Below are 21,453 nucleotides of genomic sequence, written 5' to 3'. Positions count from 1 at the left end.
TAAGATGGCGCCTTAATGCGACGATGTTGCGGCAATGTGTGCACACCCTGGCAGCCTTGCGGTGACTCTGTACTTTGGAGCCACGACAGGCCCTGCGACATGCTTCTCCGGTGATGCGACGACTACAGCTGCGGCAGCGACACGCTTCTTCTTGTTGCGTCACGCTTCCAGCTCCCAGCAACACGCAGGCTTCTGCAGAGAGAATTCCCAGCAAGGAAATTCAGAGGGGAGCTGGTGGTGAAGTCTTTTGTCCCTGAGACTTCAGCAGGAGGCAAGCACAAGTTCAAGCCCTTGGAGTAATATTCTGCAAGATGATGAAAGTCCTTTGAAAAGTTCCTTCTCCTCTCCTTGGCACTGAAGACACCACTGTAGGCCAACCCAGCAATACAGCACACTGGCAGGGGGGGTAGTACAACTCCTACAGCTTCCTTTGGTTCTTCTCCATGGCAGAGGTTTGTCTTGTTGTTCCAGAAGTGATCTAAAGTCTTGGGGTCTGGGTCCCCATATGTATACTACTTTTCTCTTTGTTCTCTGAAGGCAGAGAGGCCTTTGCCTAGTCCAAACCAGTTCTGGTCAGCCCTGGAGCACTTTGTTGACAACACTCTATCTTTCCTTTCACAGTGCAGGCCAAGGACATCAGACGCACCACAGGAGGTGGAGCCAGCATTGTGGAGGGAAGGCACAGCCCTATTCAGGTCCCAGGTGCAACTCCTCCCACCCATCTACATGCAGATCTTTCGATTCAGCCCTGTGCTGACTCACCCTCTCTCCTGGAATCCCCCAGTCCCTGTCACTCACAGAACCAGACACACAATACACAACCTAGCTGATGCAGGCTTGGACAGCTAAGCAAGAAAATACCTACTTTCTAAGAGTGGTATTTTCAAACACAGAATGTTAAAACCGACTTCACTAAAAGATGTATTTTATAATTCTGAGTTCAGGCATACTAAACCCGAATTGCTACCTAGTTCCCGGAGTCAGTTAGGATTATAAGATGTAATAATCAAACTGCCCATTCTGGCCTATGGGTAACAGGTAGCCTTGCAATAGTGAAAAACGAAAATGGCTGTAATTCACTATTAGGACATGCCACACACCAGGTCATGTCCTACCTTATACTTACAATGCACCCTGCCCTTGGGCCTACCATAGGGGTGTCTTATTTGAAGAAAAGGGAAGGTTTAGGGACTGGCAAATGGATGCACTTGGTCAGTCAACATGGCAGTCACGGACTGCACACAGGCTCTACAATGGCAGGCCTGAGACACATTTTACAAGCAGCCTCTGTGGGTGGCACAACCAGTGCTGCAAGCCCACTAGCAACATTTGATTTACAAGCCCTGGGCACCCATGGTGCACTGTACTAGGGCCTGACAAGTAAATCAAATAACCCAATCATGGAATCACTAATCAATGCATCAATTTAACATAGGGAGCACTTGCACTGTGGCACTTAACAGCAGTGGCACAGTGCCCAAAGCATCTAAACCAGCAAAACATATCAAAAACAGAGGAGGCAATCATGGAAATCAGAAAAAATGGAAGGGAGACTCACGCCAATGGTACCAGGTCTAACACATCCGATTATCTGAGCGCCAGAGACGGGGCTGCCACAGGTTGTAGCTGCATGCCGTACAGAAGGATTTTTGAAATTGGGCCTTGAGTTCAGAAAGAACTGATATATAACGTATGAACATCCCATTGGGTTAACTGTGATATGTACTGCACCTGCATTTCAGAAACAGCTGTCATGTACTGTACCCGCACTGTGTTTAGTGGCTGTATATGATGCATTCATTTCAGCAGGGGAACTGCTGTAGATTGGATGTGTTTCGGAGAGAAGCTTGCAGTCCTGTGCACATACGGCAGAAGAGCCTGCAATATTTTGTGTTTGAATTTTAGTAAATCTGTAATAGAATGTTCATGTACTTCATTTTAAAAATGCCATAGCTGGTGTCTGCATTTCTGAGAGGACGGCCGTGTAAAGACTGCCTACCTTTGTAAGAGAACATGGTTAGATTGTTGTAGCATTTTAAAGAGAATCACAGAACTGCAATAGTTTGTGCTTGTATTTCAGACAAATCACTGTAATGATCTGCGATTGCACTTCAGAGAGAGAGAGAGAGAGAGAGAGAGAGAACTCGATTAGATTGGGCCTGCATTTGAGACGTGCAATACACCATACTTGCATTTTAGAGGGAGAAACTGCAATACTGTACTTCACAGAAGGCACTGTCAAAGCTACTGCCTACATATTAGAAGGTGCGCTGTCTGACAGTGACTTTCAATATTGGAGAGGAAACCGCAAGAGTGTGCCTGCAATCCAGAAAGAGGACTTTAATAGATGGTGCATGTTGTTGACCAAAAAAAGTACTGTAAGCAATGCCAGCATTTCCTAAGGGACGGCCAGACAGCGCGCATTTGAAAAATGCCCTAGTTAGAATTGTTCTCGCATTTGAAGAGCACCTAACAACTGCGCCATTCTTTTGCCTACGTTTTAAAGAACACTGCAAATAAAGAAATCCCGGCACAGTATCCCTTAAGAGACGCAGGTGCAGAATGGAAAGTTGGAAAGCCGTTTGTTTCCCAGTTCCAAAGTGGTGTGCGTGTCCTGTTAATGGTATCGAGGCAGCTAGCGCAGGAGGTTCTGAGACCCCTAGTCAGGAGAGCGCTCTTCAGATGGCAGCCTGACGCTCAGTCCATGTACAGCGTTTACCTTGCGGGAGCGAGCTGCGGTGCCATCTGTTTCCAAAGCACAAGCGCGATAATTGCAAACAGATGGCACCGCTGCTTGCTCCCGCAAGGTAAACGCCATACATGCATGAGTGCTCATTGGAAACAGTGCAGAACATGCGCGAGTTTCCCAAAAAGTCCGGAGTGATTCCAAGAGATCACTCCAATGCATCGCTTGTGCGCTGCGTAGGCGAGACCTAATAAATTAGCAGCATGTCACTATTAGGACATGTAGCAAACACCAGTACATATCCTACCTTTTGAATATACGGCACCTTGCTCATGGGGCTGCCTTGGGCCTACATTAGGGTGACTTACATGTAGTAAAAGGGATGGTTTGGGCCTGGCGAGTGGGTGCACGTGTCAGGTCGAAATGGCAGTTTAAAACTGCACACACAGACACAGCCGAGGCAGGTCTGAGACATGTTTGCGGGCTACTCATGTGGATGGAACAATGCTGCAGGTCTACTAGTAGCATGTGATTTACAGGCTGTTGGCACACTTTACTAGGGACTTACCAGTAAATCAACTATCCCAATTATGGAAAAACCAATCACCAATACAATTTAGACAGAAAGCATATGCACTTTAGCACTGGATAGCAATGGTAAAGTGCCCAGAGTCCTAAGGCCAAAAGAAATAGGTCAGAAAAATTAGGAGGAAGACTGCAAAACGTTTGGGGATAACCCTGCAAAAAGGGCCAGGTCAAACACCAATACATTGACTCGGAGTGTGACTTTGGAGCCGGCACTCTTTGACATCATGCCACTGCCTGCACCGGAAACATGGTCCAGCTCAACGGAACGGCGACTTGCAACGTAGGTTCCGACATTACAGCAGCACCTTTGAAGATCTTCCCTATTATGAGTCTCAAGCACTGAGTCACCGAAGTCCATGGTGCCCAATTCAACCATGGCACCCGTGGCCCTGTGGTGTAAAATCGACCCTGCAAAGTCGTTGACTCTTTGCATAACCTTCAATGCCTCATCGACCCCGTACCTCCAGTGGAACCAATACCTCACTGCCAACGCCGCATCACCTCACTTGTGTCTTGCAATGTCCTGGGTGTCAACGACGCCGCACCTCTGTTGTGCAACGCACTGCCCTGAGCACCAACATGCCAATGACCTGCACCGAAATCAATGCTGCACTGGCCTCAGCGATGCCTCACCTCCCCGGCAACTTGAAATTTCTTTGTTTTGTCATCGTTTCCTAGGGAATGGAAAACGAGGTCTGTACGACTTCGTTTCGGCCAGCGCTACATCGTGGTTAGCCCTGAACTTTGAGATTCGACCTCATCAAGCATGTTGTTATAGCCCAGCCAGAACCACTGTGTTTCTAAGTGCTATAACTGCATTTAGTCTTTGAAAAGCTGTAACGTGTATTTTGGATTTTTGTCGTTTTGGTCTTGTTTTAATCAAATAAATATGGACTATTTTTCTAAATTGTGTTTTCACTGTGTTACTGTGTGTGTGTGTGCGCACAAACACTTTACATCTTTAGTTTAGCCTGACTGCTCTGAGCCAATCTACCAGAGGTTGAGCACAGGTACACTAAGTATGTAATACACTTACCCTGACTTGTGCGTCCCCACTTGGACAGGGTGCAAACCACTGCCAACTAGAGTTCCCATTTCTAACATGTGCCCAATGAGTGCTACAGCGACCTGAGAAGGCTTTGGGCCTTTCCAGCACCTGAAAATAATGTGTTGCTCTCTTCTAAAGGACAACTATCCTGAAACACTTTTCTAGACATACACAGCACTGGTATGGTCTCACCCCAGAGCAGTATATGGAAAAGTTCAGATCTTTTAAGAAAAAAAATTCTCATACTTGGTTGGAATGTGTCGATCATTTTAGCAGAGCACTGGATTGTTGGCTAAAGGGCAGCCAGATAAATGAGTATCAGGGGTTGTACAATTTGATTGCATGGGAGTACTTATAGTCTTTGTTTTCCAGGTCTGAACAAGCATCTGATTGACAGCAAGCTGACTGACCCCAGAAAGCTTGCTCAGGAGGTGGACCACTGGAAAAGTACCAGGGTTCAAAAGGGGTATGTGGGAAACTCCACCAAGAGTGGGCAGGGTCCCCAGCAGAAGAGTGGGGGGACAAGGGTAAACAGAGGGAGTTCTTCTCTAAAGGGCCCCAATCTAGTTCCAAGGGTAAGGATTCCTGGCCCCCAGAGGAGAAGCCTTAGATCTCTACAGGGAATCCTGCAGAGAGGGGTCCCTGCAAGTGTTATGCATGTGGTCAGGAGGGTCACATGAGGGGGGACGCTATGTGTCCTAAGTGACACCGGCACCCACTGGTGTGCAGTCATTGGGCTGGCCCAGTGTTTCGCTTGGGGAGGAGTTGGTTCCAAGAGAAGGGTGGGAGCCAGCGGAGGTGACCCTCATCTCTCTGGGGGACAGTGAGATGGTCCAGATGACCCTTGTGCCTGAAAACACTTAGAAGTACAGGCAGTGGGTAGCCATCAATGGACAGTTGGTGAAGGTTCTGTGAGACAAAGGAGCCAGTGTGACAATGGTAAGGTGTCTGAAGAGCAGGTAGTTCCCTAATGTGCACCACCAAGTAGTTGCAATGGACAACTATGAGCGCAAGGTAGCGCAGGTTCCTTGAGAGTAGCTCAAACTGTTGCTTGTCTTCTGGGAAATGACCTGGAGGATTCGCCTTGGGATGAGTTAGAAAGCTGGTCTCACTTGGAGATAGTGGGGTTGCCTGAGTGGGTATGCGTGACCCCTCGGTCTATGGCAGGCGGTAAGGGTGGTCAGAAGGACCTGGAGTCTGAAAGAGTGGCCCAGGTCGCTGCCAGGAAGAGGAGAGGCAGGGGGCATGGGAAACCCACTTCAGAAGTTCCCACGGTCTGGGGCGAAGCTGACCCTGATGGGGAAGCTCCGGAACCTACAGGGGACAAGGTGGCCAAACTGGTAGACTTGCCTGAGTTGACCCGTTGGCAGCAAGAAGGGGGTCCAACCAGGGAAGAATTCTGCAGGGAGCACAAAGAATGCCCTACTCTTGAGGGTTTGCTGCAGCAGGCTCCAGACTAGGCAACTGGCAAGGAGTCTGGATCACACTGGATGTACTGTGAGGATGATCTCCTGTATAGTGAGCCTAAGGTTGCTGAGCCTGGGGCAGTCCGTGTTCTGGTGGTACCCTATTGCTTCAGACCCTTCCTACTGGGACTGGCTAATGATGTGCCTTTGACAGGACATTTGGGGCAGGACAAGACCTTTGAAAGGCTGTCCACCCACTTCTTTTGGTCCCAAATACATAGACACTCTGATGCACTTTGCAGGTCTTTCCATACTTACCAGGAAAGTGGCAAGAGTGGAGGGAGATGTAAGGCTCCACCAGCCTTTCCCTGTCGTGAGCACCCCTTTTGAGCGGGTGGGCGTCAAAATTGTGGAGCCTCTGGATGTGAGAAAGTGCCCTCTTTCTTGCATGGTATGCACCCACTTTTTGCTGAATTGCTTATGTACTTTGACTGAGTGTGCCCTGGGCCTGAACCCAATTGGCCTCTCTGGCCACAGATCAGTCCCTGGCACATGGTACCACAGGTACCCAGGGCAGACCTCGAAGGGCTGCAGCACTTATTGTGCCACCCTTATAGGCTCTGTGTACGTACACACGTATTCATTCATCCATGGTGTGTCTGTGTGTCTCTCTCTCTCTCTCTCTCTCTCATGGCACACATCCCTGTGTGCCATGCCCACAAACCACTGCCCCTATAGCTGGGTGCCCTATGCCAGTGGTGAGGGTATGGGTGCATGAGCCCTGTACCCCTACAGTGCCCAAGTCCATTCCTGGGATCTTTAAGTGCAGTGTTGCCATTAAGAGTATTTGGTGCTGGGAGTTCGTCATTACGAACTCCCCAGCACCATGATGGCTACACTGAAGACTGAGAAGTTTGGTATCAAACTTCTCAGCACATTAAACCCGCACTGATGCCAGTGTGGGATTTAATGTAAAATGCACGACAGAGGGCATCTTAGAGATGCCCCCTGAAACTCGACCAACTCCCAGTGACCTGACTGAGTGGCTGCACAGGCTGCCACCACTAGACATATTTCTGGACCCCTGGCTGCTCTCGGAGGCCTGAAACAATGCACATCCTGGGACGAGGTACCAAGCCTCCTCCCCCAGGATGCGCATGCCGCCTTTGTGAGCTTCTCCAGACCATTTGCTGCTTTCAGCAACTGGTCCCCACTGGTTCTACCTCCCACTGTGGGCGGGAGAACCGGCAGGAAAAACAAGTGAGGAAGAGAGGTGTGCCCACCTCTGCAAACTCCACCCCTTAGGTGGGGGAGGCGAGGTGAAGCACAACCTCGAGTCCCTGCCATCTTGAGGATGGGGGGGACCCAGCCAACCAGGGACAGACTCCTGCTCCCTTCCACTGGAGAGTGGCAGAATAAGGGGTGTACCTACCCCAGGGAAGGGACCCATTGGTCCCTGCCCTTTACTTACCTGTAACACCACTGAATTTAGTATTTAGGGGCACCTTGAACCTTCCTTCCTCAGATCCAGCAACCACAAGAAAAAGAAGTGAAGAAGGACGAGAAGTTGTGCAGAGCTAACAAGAGGATGACACCCACTGACTTGGCCCCAGCCCTACAGGCCTGTCTCCCCTCAAACCTGCTCCTGCAAAACGCCGGCGTGTCCAGCGGACAGCAACCTCAACAACCCCGGAGTACCTGCCTGCCTTCCTTTTCCAAGCTGTTTCTCCCATGAACACCGAACGTGTTTGAACTGCAGCTTCTGGTGCCAGCCAGGAACCGCGAATCCCGCACACTCTGCACCCACTGAATCCGGCCCGCGCTTGAGTGGACAAATACCACGAGGAGGTCCCCCCGGCGATCCTTACCCGAGATCCGGCGACCCCTGACCTGCCTCAAGCCTCCGGACGACGCCTTCAGCCTCAATCCAGAGGACCCACCCCTATCGCGACCAGAGCGGGTAAGAAAATCCGACGTCCCAAGGCACCCCTGCACCAGACGCCCCACAGCCTTGTGTGCCCAACCCAGCGGCCCCTAACCAACCCTCTACATCCCTACTTACCCCTCGAAGTGGTGGACCCTCCTGGAAGATCCTCGTCCCCGAGCCTGCAGCGTTTCTTTGTCCCGGAGAATCTCCATTGAAATCAACAGGGCACCCGACCTCAAAACAGCACCCTGCACCCGGCTGCCCTAGTGCCGCTGAGGGTGCCCCTTTGGTGCTAACTTGGTCCCCAACTTGCCCTGAGCTTAACCCTAGGAGCTTTTCTCCCACAACCCATTGGCCTGCTTGCAAGCAGCCACCAACCGGAGTCCCCCTATCCTCCATAGGATAACATTGGGCCTCAACACTCTGCACCCAGCCGCCCTAGTGCCACTGGGGGTGCAACAACAGTGCATCACTGACCCTGGGATACCCCTGAGTCTTACCCCAGAACCCTATCTCAAAAGACCGATTACCTACCTGGAAACCGATAACCTCTTTTTACTCATAGAATAACATTGACACTTTTTCTCCCAAAAAGTTTCTAAGTGTCGACTTTTGAAAACTGAGAATATTCCTTACAAATCACCCGATTAACCAAAACGCATTTTCTCAACTGTTTTCAGGAGATGTCCCAGTGCTGAATCTAGATATCCAGCACTGAGGAACAAAAGTATCGTTAAAGTAACTTACCTGCTAAGTGAATTTCCTCCCATAGGATAACATTGGTGATTCTATGTGAAAAAGTTTCTAAGTGTCATCTTTTGAAATACAATAATATTCTTTAAAAATCGTAGCTCTAACTAAAACGACTCTACTCATTTTCAGGAAATGTCCCAGTGCTGAATCTAGGATCCAGCCCTGTCTTAGCAAAAGTAATCTGAAAAGTAATTAATTGCATTTTTCTTAAAAAGCCCATTCATTCAAATGTACTGTACCTGCTAAGTGTAGGAAACTGCTTACTTAAACCGTAACCATAATCAGTACAAGTTATACTGCAATTTTGAACTGTGTTCATACAAGTAATTTACTACTGCAAAGTATTTTTATGCTTACCTGTACCAGGCTTGCAGTATATTTTTTATACAAAAACAATTGGCCTAGAGTTCAGTTCGAGTGTGTGAATTCATTTGCTGGCTGAGTGTGTACATCAAATGCTTAACACTGTCCTCTGACACTGCCTTATTGATCGACCAAGCTACCACTTTAGCGAGTAAGGTTCTATCTAACTTTAACCTCTGCCCAACCTCTGGAGACCCTTGGACTGTATACACACTGTACCTCACTTTGGTGCAGTATATATAGAGCCAGTTTCTTACACTGGACCCAAACAGGTTTCTCCTGGTCTTGGTGGACCATGCCACCCAGTACCCGGAGGCTATACCTCTGAGAACAATGACGGCACCTGTGGTGGGCCGGGCATTGATGGGGATCTTTTCCTGTGGGTTTTCTGAAAGAGGGTACATTCGACCAGGGTGCCAACTTCATAGCCACATATATGAAGCCTATGTGGGAGGAATGTGGTGTAACCTATAAGTTCACCACTCCTTACCTCCCCCAAGGTAATGGATTAGTTGAGAGATTCAACCAGAACCTGAAGGGCATGATTATGGGTCTGTCAGACTCCAGGAGGAGTCTTCTTGCCATGCCTTCTCTTTGCTTACAGGCAGGTACCACCAAAAGGGACTGGGATTCAGAGTCTTTGAACTGCTGTATGGGCACCCTGTGAGAGGACCTCTTAATCTGGTTGAAAGAAGGCTGGGAGAAAGCTCTCAGTAATCCACCCCAGGATGTATTTAGCTACATGCTGGTCTTAAGAAACCAGATTGTGTGTTTCCGGAAGCTCGCTCAGGTGAACCTAGAAGCCAGCCATGAGGATATGAAACCCTGGTATCAAAAGAATACCACTCTGGTTGAGTTTCAGCCTGACCAGAAAGTGTGGGTCATGGCGTCAGTGGAGCAGCATTTGCTCCAGGACAAGAGGAATGGGCCTTTTGAGGTGGTGGAGCTCAAGAGTGATGTCACCTATCTGGTGAACTTGCAGCCTTCCAGGACCCCTCTGAGGGTCCTTCATGTGAACCACCTAAAATCTCACTTTGAGAGGTCTGAAGTTACTATGCTCTTGGCGACAGAGGATGGAATGGAGGAGGAAAGTGAGCTTCTTCCTGACCTTTTGTCTGCCAAGGGGTAGAATGGGTCTGTGGAGGGAGAGGACCTCTCCCAAACAGTAAAACTGGAACAGCAGAGGGACAGTTGCCAGTTACTGGGACAGTTCGCCTCTCTGTTTTCCTTGACCCCAAGAGTCACCCACTAGTGTACCCACGATGTTGATACTGGGGATGGTCCACCTGTAAATACAAAATGTACAGGTTGACTGACAACATCAAAGCCAGCATCAAAAAAGAGGTTTCCAAGATGCTAGCGTTAGAGGTGATAGAGCCCTCCAACAGTCTTTGGGCCAGCCCAGTGGTCCTGGTCCCAAAGACTGCTGCACCTGGAGCCACACATGAACCGAGGTTCTGTATGGACTACTGTGGGCTCAATGCCATCACTAAGACTGACGTGCACCCCATCCAGATAGCTGATGAGCTCATAGAACAGCTAAGAGCTGCCAAGTTCCTCAGTATGTTTGGCTTGAGATCTGGGTACTGGCAGATTGCCTTGACCGATGGAGCCAAAGAGGTCAGCTTTCTCTACGCCAGAGGGCCACTTCTAGTTCCTTGTGATGCCCTTTGGCTTGAAGAACGCCCCTGCCATCTTTTCAGAGCTTGGTCAATCAAGTTGTGGCTGTGCTGGAGCATTTGAGCGCTGCCTACCTGGATGACACTGCAGTGTTAAGTTCCAGCTGGGAGGATCACTTGCATCACCACTGGTAAATGTTGAAGACTCTGCAGAAGGCAGGCCTCACTATCAAGGCCAGTAAGTGCCAGATAGGGCAGGGGACTGTGGTGTACTTGGAACACGAGTAGGAAACGGCCAGGTGCTGCCCTTACCATAATTCTGGCTTCGGGGCCCCCGAAGACCCAGACTTAGGGGAGAGCATTTTTAGGTCTCATCAGTTACTACTGGAGATTTGTCAAGGGGTATAGCACCATTGGTGCCCCCTTGACTGAGCTGACTTCTAGGAAGCAACCCAGGAAAGTGATCTGGACTGAGGCTTGTGAGACTGCGTTTGATGCCCTGAAGGCTGCCATTGTGCACGACGCCTGGGCAGAAGGCACCAGACTTATCCAAGGAATTCAGTGTGCAGACAGCCGCTTCAGAGCATGGTTTAGAGGCAGTTCTAGCACTCCTAAATAAAGAGGGCCTAGACCAACCTGTAGCCTTCATTAGCAGGAGGTTACTTTCCTGGGAACAGAGGTGGAGCACAATTCAGAGAGAAGCTTTTGCTGCGGTCTGGGCACTGAAGAAGCCGAGACCCTACTTGTTTGGGACTCACTTCCGGGGATTAAGAAAGACCACAGGCCCATCATATGGTTAGTGCAGATGAGAGGTGAGAACCCAAAACTACTGAGGTGGTCTATTTCCCTACAGGGATGAACTTTATGGTGGAACACCACCCTGTTACAGAACACGCCAATGCTGATAATCTGTCCAGATTCTTCCGCCCAAGTGACGAAAACTCCCAGGCGGTTGGGTAGTTCTCCCTACTTCCAGCTGGAGGGGACACTTGTTAGACCTGGCATCCTTGGTGTGGTTTACCCTGTCTTTTTGCTTCTACCTCCTGTATTTTTTATGATGTGTTGGACTTTGTTTTTGCTGGTTTAGGTACTCTAGGCACCTTACCACTGCTGATAAGTGCTAAACTGCAAGTTCTCCCTGTGTAAATTGTGATTCCATGATTGGAATATCTGATGTACAGGTTAGTTCCTAGTAAAGTGCACTTGGTGTGCCCAAGGACTGTAAATCAAATGTTACTAGTGGGCCTGCAGCACTGCTTGTCAACCCACATCAGTAGCCCTGTAAATTTGTCTCTGGCCTGTCATTGCAGTGTCTGAGTGCAGTTTAAACTGCCATGTCGACTTGGAAAGTGCATCCACTTGCCAGGCCCTACCCTTCCCTTCCCTTTTTCAATCAATCAATCAATCAATCAATCAATCATCATTTATAGAGCGCACTACATACCCGTGAGGGTCTCAAAGCGCTGGGGGGGGGGGAGCTGCTACTGTTCCAAGAGCCATGTTTTGAGAAGTCTCCTGAAGGTTAGGAGGTCTTCGGTCTGCCGCAGGAGGATAGGGTGGGTGTTTCATGTTTTGGCGGCGAGGTGGGAGAATGATCTGCTGCCGGCAGTCACTCTTCGGATGCGGAGGACTGTGGCGGGGGCGTGGTCTGCGGAGCGGAGCTGACGGGTGGGGGTGTAGCAGCTGAGTCGGCTGTTGAGGTACGCTGGTCCGGTCTTGTGGAGTGCCTTGTGTGCGTGGGTGAGGAGCTTGAAGGTTATCCTCTTGTTGATTGGGAGCCAGGGCAGGTCTCTTAAGTAGGGTGTGATGTGGCTGCAGCGAGGGATGTCAAGGATCAGGCGTGCTGAGGCGTTCTGGATGCGTTGGAGGCGTTTCAGGAGTTTGGCCGGGGCTCCTGTATAGAGTGCATTTCCGTAGTCCAGTCTACTGCTGATGAGGGCCTGTGTGACCGTCCTTCTAGTTTCGGTGGGGATCCACTTGAAGATCCTGCGCAACATGCGGCGGGTGTTGAAGCAGGATGAGACGGCGTTGACCTGCTTCGTCATGGAAAGGCTGGAGTTGAGGATGACCCCTAGGTTGCGTGCGTGGTCGGTGGGTTTAGGGGGTGCTCCTAGTGCAATCGGCCACCCGGAGTCGGCCCAGGCAGATGGACTGGATCCGAGGATGAGGACCTCCGTCTTGTCTGAGTTCAGCTTCAGTCGGCTGTTACTCATCCAGTTGGCGACGGCCTTCATACCTTCGTGGAGGCTGGTTTTGGCCGTGTGGGGGTCTTTGGTGAGGGATAGATTCAGCAGGGTATCGTCAGCGTAGGAGATGATGTTGAGGTCATGCCGTCGTGCGATGTGGGCGAGCGGTGCCATGTAGACGTTGAACAGTGTTGGGATGAGTCTTGGGGTACGCCGCAGATCTTGGTGGCTTCGGAGCGGAAGGGGGGGAGGCAGACGCTCTGTGTTCTGCCGGAGAGGAAGGAGGTGGTCCAGTCCAGGGCCTTCTCTTGGATTCCAGCATCGTGGAGGCGTGTTCGTAGTGTGCGGTGGCAGACCGTGTCGAAGGTGGCTGACAGGTCCAGGAGGATGAGGGCCGCGGTTTCTCCGTTGTCAAGCAGGGTCCTGATGTCGTCGGTGGCAGCGGTGAGGGCAGTTTCGCTGCTGTGGTTGCTGCGGAACCCGGACTGGGACGGGTCCAGGATGCTGTTCTCCTCGAGGAAGTAGGTTAGTTGCTTGTTGATGGCCTTTTCGATGACCTTTGCCGGGAGCAGGGAGATGGGTCGACGTTCTTGAGGTCCGCCTTGGGCTTCTTGAGTAGGGCGTTGATCTCTGCATGTTTCCAGCTCTCCAGGAAGGTTGCTGTCTCGAAGCCCTGTAAATTTGTCTCTGGCCTGTCATTGCAGTGTCTGAGTGCCATGTCGACTTGAAAAGTGCACCCACTTGCCAGGCCCTACTCTTCCCTTTTTCTACATGTAAGGCACCCCTAGGGTAAGGTCAAGGTACCCCCATGGGAAGGGTGCAGTGTATGTGAAGGTTAGCACATGTACTTCTGTGTTTTACATGTCCTGATAGTGAAATATTACAATTTTGTTTTTCAGCTCTCCCATAGGATACTATAATTGGGGACTTCTAGTACCATTTTACAAGAGTAACTTTCAATTGGGAACAGCTAGAGATTTGGACATGGGGTTCTCTGAGCTCAGAATTTAAAAACACATCTTTTTGTAAAGATGGTTTTTAAATTGTGTGTTTGAATATGCCACTTTCAGAAAAAGTGTGATATCTTTGTTTGTGCACTATACACGACTAATGCTTATAATAGGTGATGTTTGGTGTTATCCCTGACATCAGATTTTGACTTGAGTAGTTAAGTCAGGGTGTGTTAGCTATTGTTGAGGTGTGGGTGCAGTTGAATATGGGTTATAAATGCGGTTTGAATGTGATATGTAAGTAGAAAGTAAGATTGAGAGAGAGAGTGTAGTTATTTTGGAATATGGCTGGTTGTTTTATAATATGTTCTATTTAATTTGTGTGGTATCCAAAAAATAAAATAATTTTGAACCCCAAAATGTAGAATTGTTTAAATAAATTCAAATTAAGCAAAATAGTGCTTTTGGATGCTTCAGAATTTGTTCTAGGCACTAGTGAAGTAAAAGTTTGATTAACTATCAGTATTGGCAGTTGTTTGTGTTTTTGCTGTTTTTACTTTCAGAAAGTCGGCATTTTCTTGTTTAACCATCATCTGCCTATGCCTGCCTGTGGAATCAACATATGGTTTAGACTGACAGGGGCTGGTTTGTGCATTCACTCTAGACAGTCACACAAAGGGAGTTGAGGTGTGCCGTGCACATCCTGATGGCCCATCACCAGGCTGATGGGTCTTCTTGAGCTAGAGTGGAGGGAGAAGCGGTCACATACACCTGAATAGGGCTGTGCCTGGCCTCTCACAATGCTGTCTCCACCCCCCCTGGAGTTTGTCTAGAGCCAAGATCAGGCAGGACAAGAACGTGTGCACTACAAAGAATCCTTTGAAGAATGACTACTTCAAAGGCCAAAGGGAGTATAAGTATTGGACCTAAAACTCCACAATTTTAGAACCCTTCTGGATCAAGAGGAAACTCAGCCAAGGAGAATAGCTGAAGAGCTGCAAGGAGGAGTACTTCCCATTTGCTGTGTGTTGCTTTGCTGGGTTGCTTGCGGTTGCTGCTTCTGCTTTGGAGAGGAAAAAGACTGGACTTTGCGTGCATTCTGCTTGTGAAGTTTCTTCAAGGGCTTGTGTGTGCTTGCCTCCTGCTAAGAAGTCTCGGGGCCATCAAAGATTCCACCTGCAGCATCCCCGAACTCCAATGCTAGGATTTCTGTCCCTCCAAGTGATGCCAATTCCAGTTCTGGGCCCTTGGAGGTTGTTCCTGCTGCAAAAAGCTACAAAAGACTTGAAAATCGACGCTTCGTCCTTTCTGCACCTGTTTCTCTGATGCAGCACGGCCATGCGGGAAACATTTCTATGCACCGCTGCCGTGCACCAAAGAAATTGAAGCAGCGCCTGCCCGCAGATGAAGAAACTGGTGCTGCCAAAGTCTAGCGCACCGTGTCTCAGATGTTTGAGACCTGACACTCACATTCCTGCAGGCCCTGCTGTGCGGCTGAAAGAATCGACGCATCACGGGACCGGGGCTGAAGAAATCGATGCAGTGCCTGTTTGCCACCACCGCATCGACCTGCTGTGAGTACGGTTTTCCACGCATTACATCTCTGCACTAAGTTTTCCACTGCAACACCCACAGACCAGAACTGTCTTGGATATCTACGCATCGCTTCCACTTACAATCTGAACACAATGCAACACTTCTCCTGAATGCAGCAGAACCAACGCATCGCCTCCCCAAGAACTCAGGAATCTATGCATCACTGTGTTTTCCAACGCTTCTCTGCGGCTGTTTTTCCTTGTGGATTTGAGGCATCTAAGGTACTTTGTGCAAAATCACCACGCCCATAGAGTTCTATGGACAGAATTGCTCAAAACCTTTAGTAAGTAATGTTTTGAGTTCTGTATGTTGGATTTTTGTCATGTCTGGTTTATATGAAGATACTTTATTTTTCTAAACTGGTGTGGTGTCCATTTGTATTGTTTTCACTGGGGTAATGTGTGTGTTGTGTACAAATACTTTACACACTGCCTCTGAGTTTGGCCTGACTGCTCGTGCCAAGCTCCCAAGGAGGTGAACAGGGGTAATCTTGGATGTGTAACTCCCTTACCCTGACTAGAAGGAAGGGTCCCTGCTTGGACCGGGTGCATACCACTGCCAACTAGAGATCCCCATTTCTAACAGGTCTAATATCAAGGGTACTGGCCGAATAAATGCACATGCACTTCGGAAAATTTCTGAAACTTGTCTAGGAAAGGCAACAGAGTATTTTGCTTGCATGTTTGAAGTATTAAGGAAATCAATTGCTATTTTTTCATTATGAACTCTTGTCACTAAGATGAATCTCTTTAACTTCCTGAAGTTTCATTGCACAAAAAGGAAAAGTCCCAATGTCATAGGACAGCAATCACCTCTCTATTCCCCTTGACTATGTTTTTGTCTTGGCGAACGCCTGGAAAATTAGTTGATATACATTGTGCACATTCTGGACATCTTCTTGATGGACAGTGGAGTCTCTTAAGTACATTAAAGCAGGGTTTCAAACAAAATATATATAGTCCAAAATTCATCTCTTTTGGATAAGGAATTAAGGTGTTTAATCCGGATAGTGCTAACCTTTTGTATTCTGTTTGTGCCCAGTTCTTCCTCCTCATTTTCTGTAGATCACGCTACATCTGGCTTGACTTAATATTTAGTTCCTTACTCTCCCCAATTATGCTGAACAAGTTGTAAGAACAGAAACAACCATCATTTTCCTCTAAGAAGGTTGTGTTCACATACTTTTTGTGATTGTGTATGTCTGACATCAATATCTTTAGTCTGTAATTCAGTAACAATGTGAATGAGCTCATTTGTTAAGGATTATTTCTCATTCACGCAGACTGAAAATGATTTTAGCTTCTTTTAATTTAGCTTATGGAGGGAGGCTAAGAAGATAGCAAAATCTTGTGTGTTGGTATAATTTCTTCTCCAATTTGTCTCTGCATCATAAAACTAATTTTTTCAGTTCATATGTAAACCAAAGTTTATCTGTGAGTGTGGGGAAACTTCTGTACCAGGAGAAAGTTATCTAGGACCTCAGTGAGGGTAGAGCAGAATTGTTCCAAGAGCAAATTGTATTCAGTTGGTGGAACAGCAGATAGGCACAAGAGGTTAACACTGATACAGTTTGTTACGGATTGAATGAAGACTTATCAATTTTGTTTTTTGAAGCCCTTGCCTAGATGGACGATAAGCGATCTTTATTTCGAAAGATAACACTGAGTGGTCAGTCCAGATGAATGTGATTGGCTTTTCTACAGTAATCAGATCACATGCAAATAAAATTGGGTCAAGTAAATGTCTTGCTACATGGGTGGGTTCATAATTCAGCAGTTTCATATTTAGGACGACCAGGTAATCTATGAGCCTGAGCCAGGAACTCTCCAACCATAGATTAGGATCTCTAAGAAGGACCAAGTTCTGCTTATCAACTTCTGGTTCTTTGGGACTCAAGATTGATTGGGGCATCTGTGTGTTGATACTAAACTCATGACTCACATGAGAGATTAGCGGGATTTCCAAATCAGTGTTGACTTAAGAGATTGATGAATTTGATTGTAATAGATTCGGGGGTCCCTGACCAACTACTTCTGATTTGTGAGGAGTTTTGTTTTTTTATATGCTTACCCTTTACTATGTAATCCCTGCAGCCAAATTATAAAGAATGCTCTTGAACTACTGTTCCATCGTTCACTGCAGCCAGATCGAACCTGCCTTTGAAGGAGGGCGAGGACCAGCCATGGAGCGCCTCTCAGGTGATAGTTCATGGAAATTCAACGCCCTGGTGGTAGGAGGAACCAGGGAAGGATGGGGGGGGGGGGGGGGGGTCAGAAATCATCCATGCTCCGTCCCAAATGTTGACCTCGGTGGTGGGTGAAGCCCACACTAACCTCTTAGAGTGCCTCCCAAGAACTTTGTTATCTTCTTCACATTGGAAGGCACGAAACATACACCTGTACAATGTACATTATATGTCCAAGGAGTGGAAAAAGAAGACACAACCTTCTTATTTCCGATCCAAGGTCCTTAGCTTAGTCAACTACTGTTTCTTTCAGTTGCCCCATCTCAAACGCAAGCTTCACCTCATTTTATTTGCAGTAAAACATCTTTCAATAAACGGTTCCTTAGACCTGATCTTCAAGAAAGAAAGATTTTTTTTTAAAAATGAGTTTTCTGTCAATTCAACAATCTGCGTGCACAGATTCAGAATGTTACAGCTCGTTTGCTGGTCAGTTTGAACAAATCTGACCACATATTCCTTGTGCATTTCGTTCTGGCTCCTGACAGCCAGCACTTTGGCTTGAACACACGCCCTTTGGGGAAACAAACACTCATTAGTTTGGTTTCTCTGGCACTAAAACGCCCCTCCCGTGCCGTACCGTGTTTTTTTTTATAGAAGTAGACATAAATGAAGTCCGATTTAAGGTAGGGGGAAATGACAACAGCAGTCCATATCGTACCAACAATTAAAACGTGTGTTGTCTAGAAATATATTTTAAATGTAACACGCACTTTGGTTGATCAAGAACTACAGATTTCTTTTACAAAGTGAACAAGACCCAAGTCCCAGCATCTTCGAGTCAAAATACTGTAATACTACTATTAATGATACGTAACGGCATAAGTAAAGCTAAAGATGAAAAGTTGTAAAACATTTTTGAACAGTTACTTTACATTTTGTATGTCAACGTACTTCGAGGTACATTTCTGAAATTATTGGTCTTCTACACTAAAAGAGTAAAATAGTTTGGTAAACTGGTCCCTTTGACTGGACTGGGTGTCGACGTGCAGTGAATGCGCAGGCACTGGTGGAACAGCGCCCCTTTTGTTTCACAATTTAAAGAGAAAGGTTTCTTTCAGTTCCATAGTGTGAAGGAACTATCCTGAAAGCCACTTCCTTCGAACAGCAGAAAAGGAATGTGCACCTTCATTTCCTGATCACTGCTGGACAGATCGACTATTGTACAAACTAAGTGAGCAGAAAAACAACTCATCACGCCAACCTAAACTTCCCGGCCGAGTGAACGTGGCGTCTGTCGTGCATTTTGAGTGCTTGCATTCGCTCGTTGTTTCTTCTGTTTCCGTTCTCGTGTATAGGATTTAAACTTCAAATGGAACTAGAGACATTCAAATAATAACGGTGTGAATTGTCGTTTAGTGATGCGGGTGAGGTTGGGGCTCGGATTTAAAGGCAGCTTGGAGAGAGACCCCAGTACGACCACAAGTTTGCCTAAGGTCAGCATCGCAACAATGAGATGGCTTTCAGAGTACAGCTCCACAGTGGGACTAGTGGTCGAGTGGGTTTCTGCGGTTTCAATATACAAATATTAAAATCATTTCTGAAGCTCTTTAAACACTGTAAATACTGTTAAGGCTAACATTTTAAAAGCTAGCCGTTCCCTGCACAGCATATATGCCTGGCTGACGTTTCCTATGTGCTTTGAGGTTTATTTTGCTGCGAGTGATGCTACCGTGCAAGCTTCGGAGAAATGAGTCAGGTTAGACTGTATTAAATTTACTTCACCTCTCTGCTGGTCGATTGGCGACTAAAGGGACACCTCAAATGGTTTCCATCATTGCAGGGTCTTGGACAAAGGGGACAAATTTGTAAAAACACACTTTGCAGCTATCCCAAAATGATACTGTAATATTTTCTGATTAGGTTTTCTTTCAGTTTGTGAAAACCCCCCAAAAACAAGCCTTATCCTCAGATATTTAAACTTTATTCAGCCCTTATTTATTATTTGCATCAGGTATACAGGTTCATTTCTTAAAGGCTACATGTGCTCTATACGAACAATCAACAGGGTGACATTTTATACTGCCTTTTGCATATCAAAACACTAGAAATAAGAGTTTGAAGCATAATAAATAAAATAGAAAATAAAAACGTTTGTGTCTCAATATTGGATATTGGACATGATAAAGAAAATTCGCGCCTCATTAAATAAAATAAAGATCATAATCTTGTGACTGTTGCAAACAGTTTAGGGGGGAAAAATCAGAATGCTGAATTTGGCAAAAGAAATGCACCTCTGCATAACAAATTTCATTTAACTAGGTCACCAACATCCTGTAGTGCATAGTATGATCAATCATAGTGGTAAACCACAGATGATGACACAGTCTTCAAATCTTCCAAGATTGTCGAAAGGCGTAATTTTGAGGTGGGTAAATAGTTAAATGTGTTAATGCAGCAGCATTTGCATATAGTGTATTTCATAATGCTATAGGAAGAAAGGTAATTACTGAGAATATGGTTCCCACAATACCACACTAACCTCATTCATTTTCATGACTATTACACTTACGCTTGAAGAACAGGTCAGAGGTATTTTATTTCGGATACATTTGGTTCTTTTATTAGATTAAATATAGAAACATAAAGAAATATATTCATTAAAAGCAGTCTATGTGTTCAAATCCATTTTATAGGCAACTTCAGCCAAACATTGTAGAATAAGAGGTCTTCAGCAACTGCACATAATTCTGGATGTTCTGGTTTTTGGTTTCGGTTTGTTCGAGGCTGTATTTCAGTCCTCTTAAACGCAGCTCATAATGTTTTTCAGACTGGAAAAAAAAAAACATTTTGAGGTGTAAGCCTAATGGTAAGTTCATCAGTTAAACAACACACAAAATAGAACCTAGATTTGAATTGACATAAATTAAAGAATCACAATATTTTTATGGAATTTAGAAGATATAGAAATGGGTAATATGATCCTCTGTGGTAAAAGTGATACGGTCACTCAAAAGAAAGCGTGACGATAAACTAATTTCAGGAAGAGCAAAGAAGATGACAAATTCAGTTTCGATCAGAATGGCTAGGTTTCTTAATTGCAGTACGCCCTGTGGCAAACAACTCAACAATAATCCTCACTTGACAAAAGGTCCTTATACGCCCTATAAAGGTGACTTATGAGAATGGAGAAACGAGTAAGGGTTTAGCCAAATGCCTTATGTTTCAGTTAATTACTCAAATATTTAGATGATTACTTCACTAAGTTACAGATAGAAAGAGGGCCCACCTATGTTAATCACATTACCACAATGCAAATAACGACACATACATTACAGACTGCGAGTGCACTTTTTAAATAGAACAGTGAAGTACTACTTTCTTGCTTGAGAATCCACTTTATTTTTTATTTTCTATTTGAGTTCACCTTTCAATCACTGATAAAACAGCATTTCCAGAATCCATTCATCCAAATTCTGTTTGGATATTGACTTATCTCCTGAGCAGCTGATTCAAGAGTGGGGGGGGATATGATCAAGGTGTGCTGAATAATCTTTCTTTACAAAAAGTAATCAATGACAGCTTATTATGAAACCCATTACCAGATGCGTTCTTCACTCTATTTTAAGGCGAGTCTTGGCACATTCGACTAACATGTGAAGTACACTAGCATAAGATAATAGGCACAATATCCAAATGGGGATGGAGTCAGCCCAGGGACCTGGCAGTGGCCTGGTTGTCCTTAAAGCATTCCAGCGCTGAATCTGCCTTGTTGCTGAAGAAGCTGGTGGCATTGAAAGGCATATCTATATAGGATCCTGGAAATCCCCCAAAAGCCAGTATATCTCAACGAGGTGTGGAATCTGAGTGCCATTGACGATGAAATTGCTCTGCCTAGCTAGTTGGCCATATTCAGTCAACGGTTAACACTTTTTTGCATCCCTTCATTGGCAATGGCAAGTGTCAGTATGGCTCGGGCCTCCTCCGAGACTGTATTCATCACTTGGGCAACCCAACCCCAAACCATATGGGTGTATCAGCCCTAAAGGTCCACAGTGTTCACCGACCGCAGTGCAAAAGAAAAGGTCCTCTTGTCAAAAATATCCAGCCCCATGAATTTCCTATCCGGTGGTATGGTACGAAATGTCT

The 21,453-nt window shown here is 46.6% G+C and overlaps 1 protein-coding gene across 16 annotated transcripts in view; it reads right to left on the bottom strand.

Moving 5' to 3' along the window:
* Nucleotides 1-19,279: 19,279 nt before the first annotated feature.
* ODF2L (outer dense fiber of sperm tails 2 like) overlaps nucleotides 19,280-21,453 on the bottom strand; it is a 367,183-nt gene continuing 365,009 nt past the window's right edge. For all 16 annotated transcript variants that reach the window (XM_085602065.1, XM_085602056.1, XM_085602064.1 and 13 more), the window contains one exon: nucleotides 19,280-20,135. In XM_085602065.1, coding sequence (XP_085458191.1) covers nucleotides 20,007-20,135 — 129 coding nt within the window. In that variant the 3' untranslated portion in view covers nucleotides 19,280-20,006. The remainder of the gene's footprint in view (nucleotides 20,136-21,453) is intronic.

The sequence above is a fragment of the Triturus cristatus genome, chromosome 4_2 (assembly GCF_964204655.1).
Source record: "Triturus cristatus chromosome 4_2, aTriCri1.1, whole genome shotgun sequence".
Taxonomy (NCBI): Eukaryota; Metazoa; Chordata; class Amphibia; order Caudata; family Salamandridae; genus Triturus; species Triturus cristatus.
The sequence above is the reverse complement of the archived record's forward strand: the minus strand, read 5'-3'. Positions and strand labels throughout refer to the sequence as shown.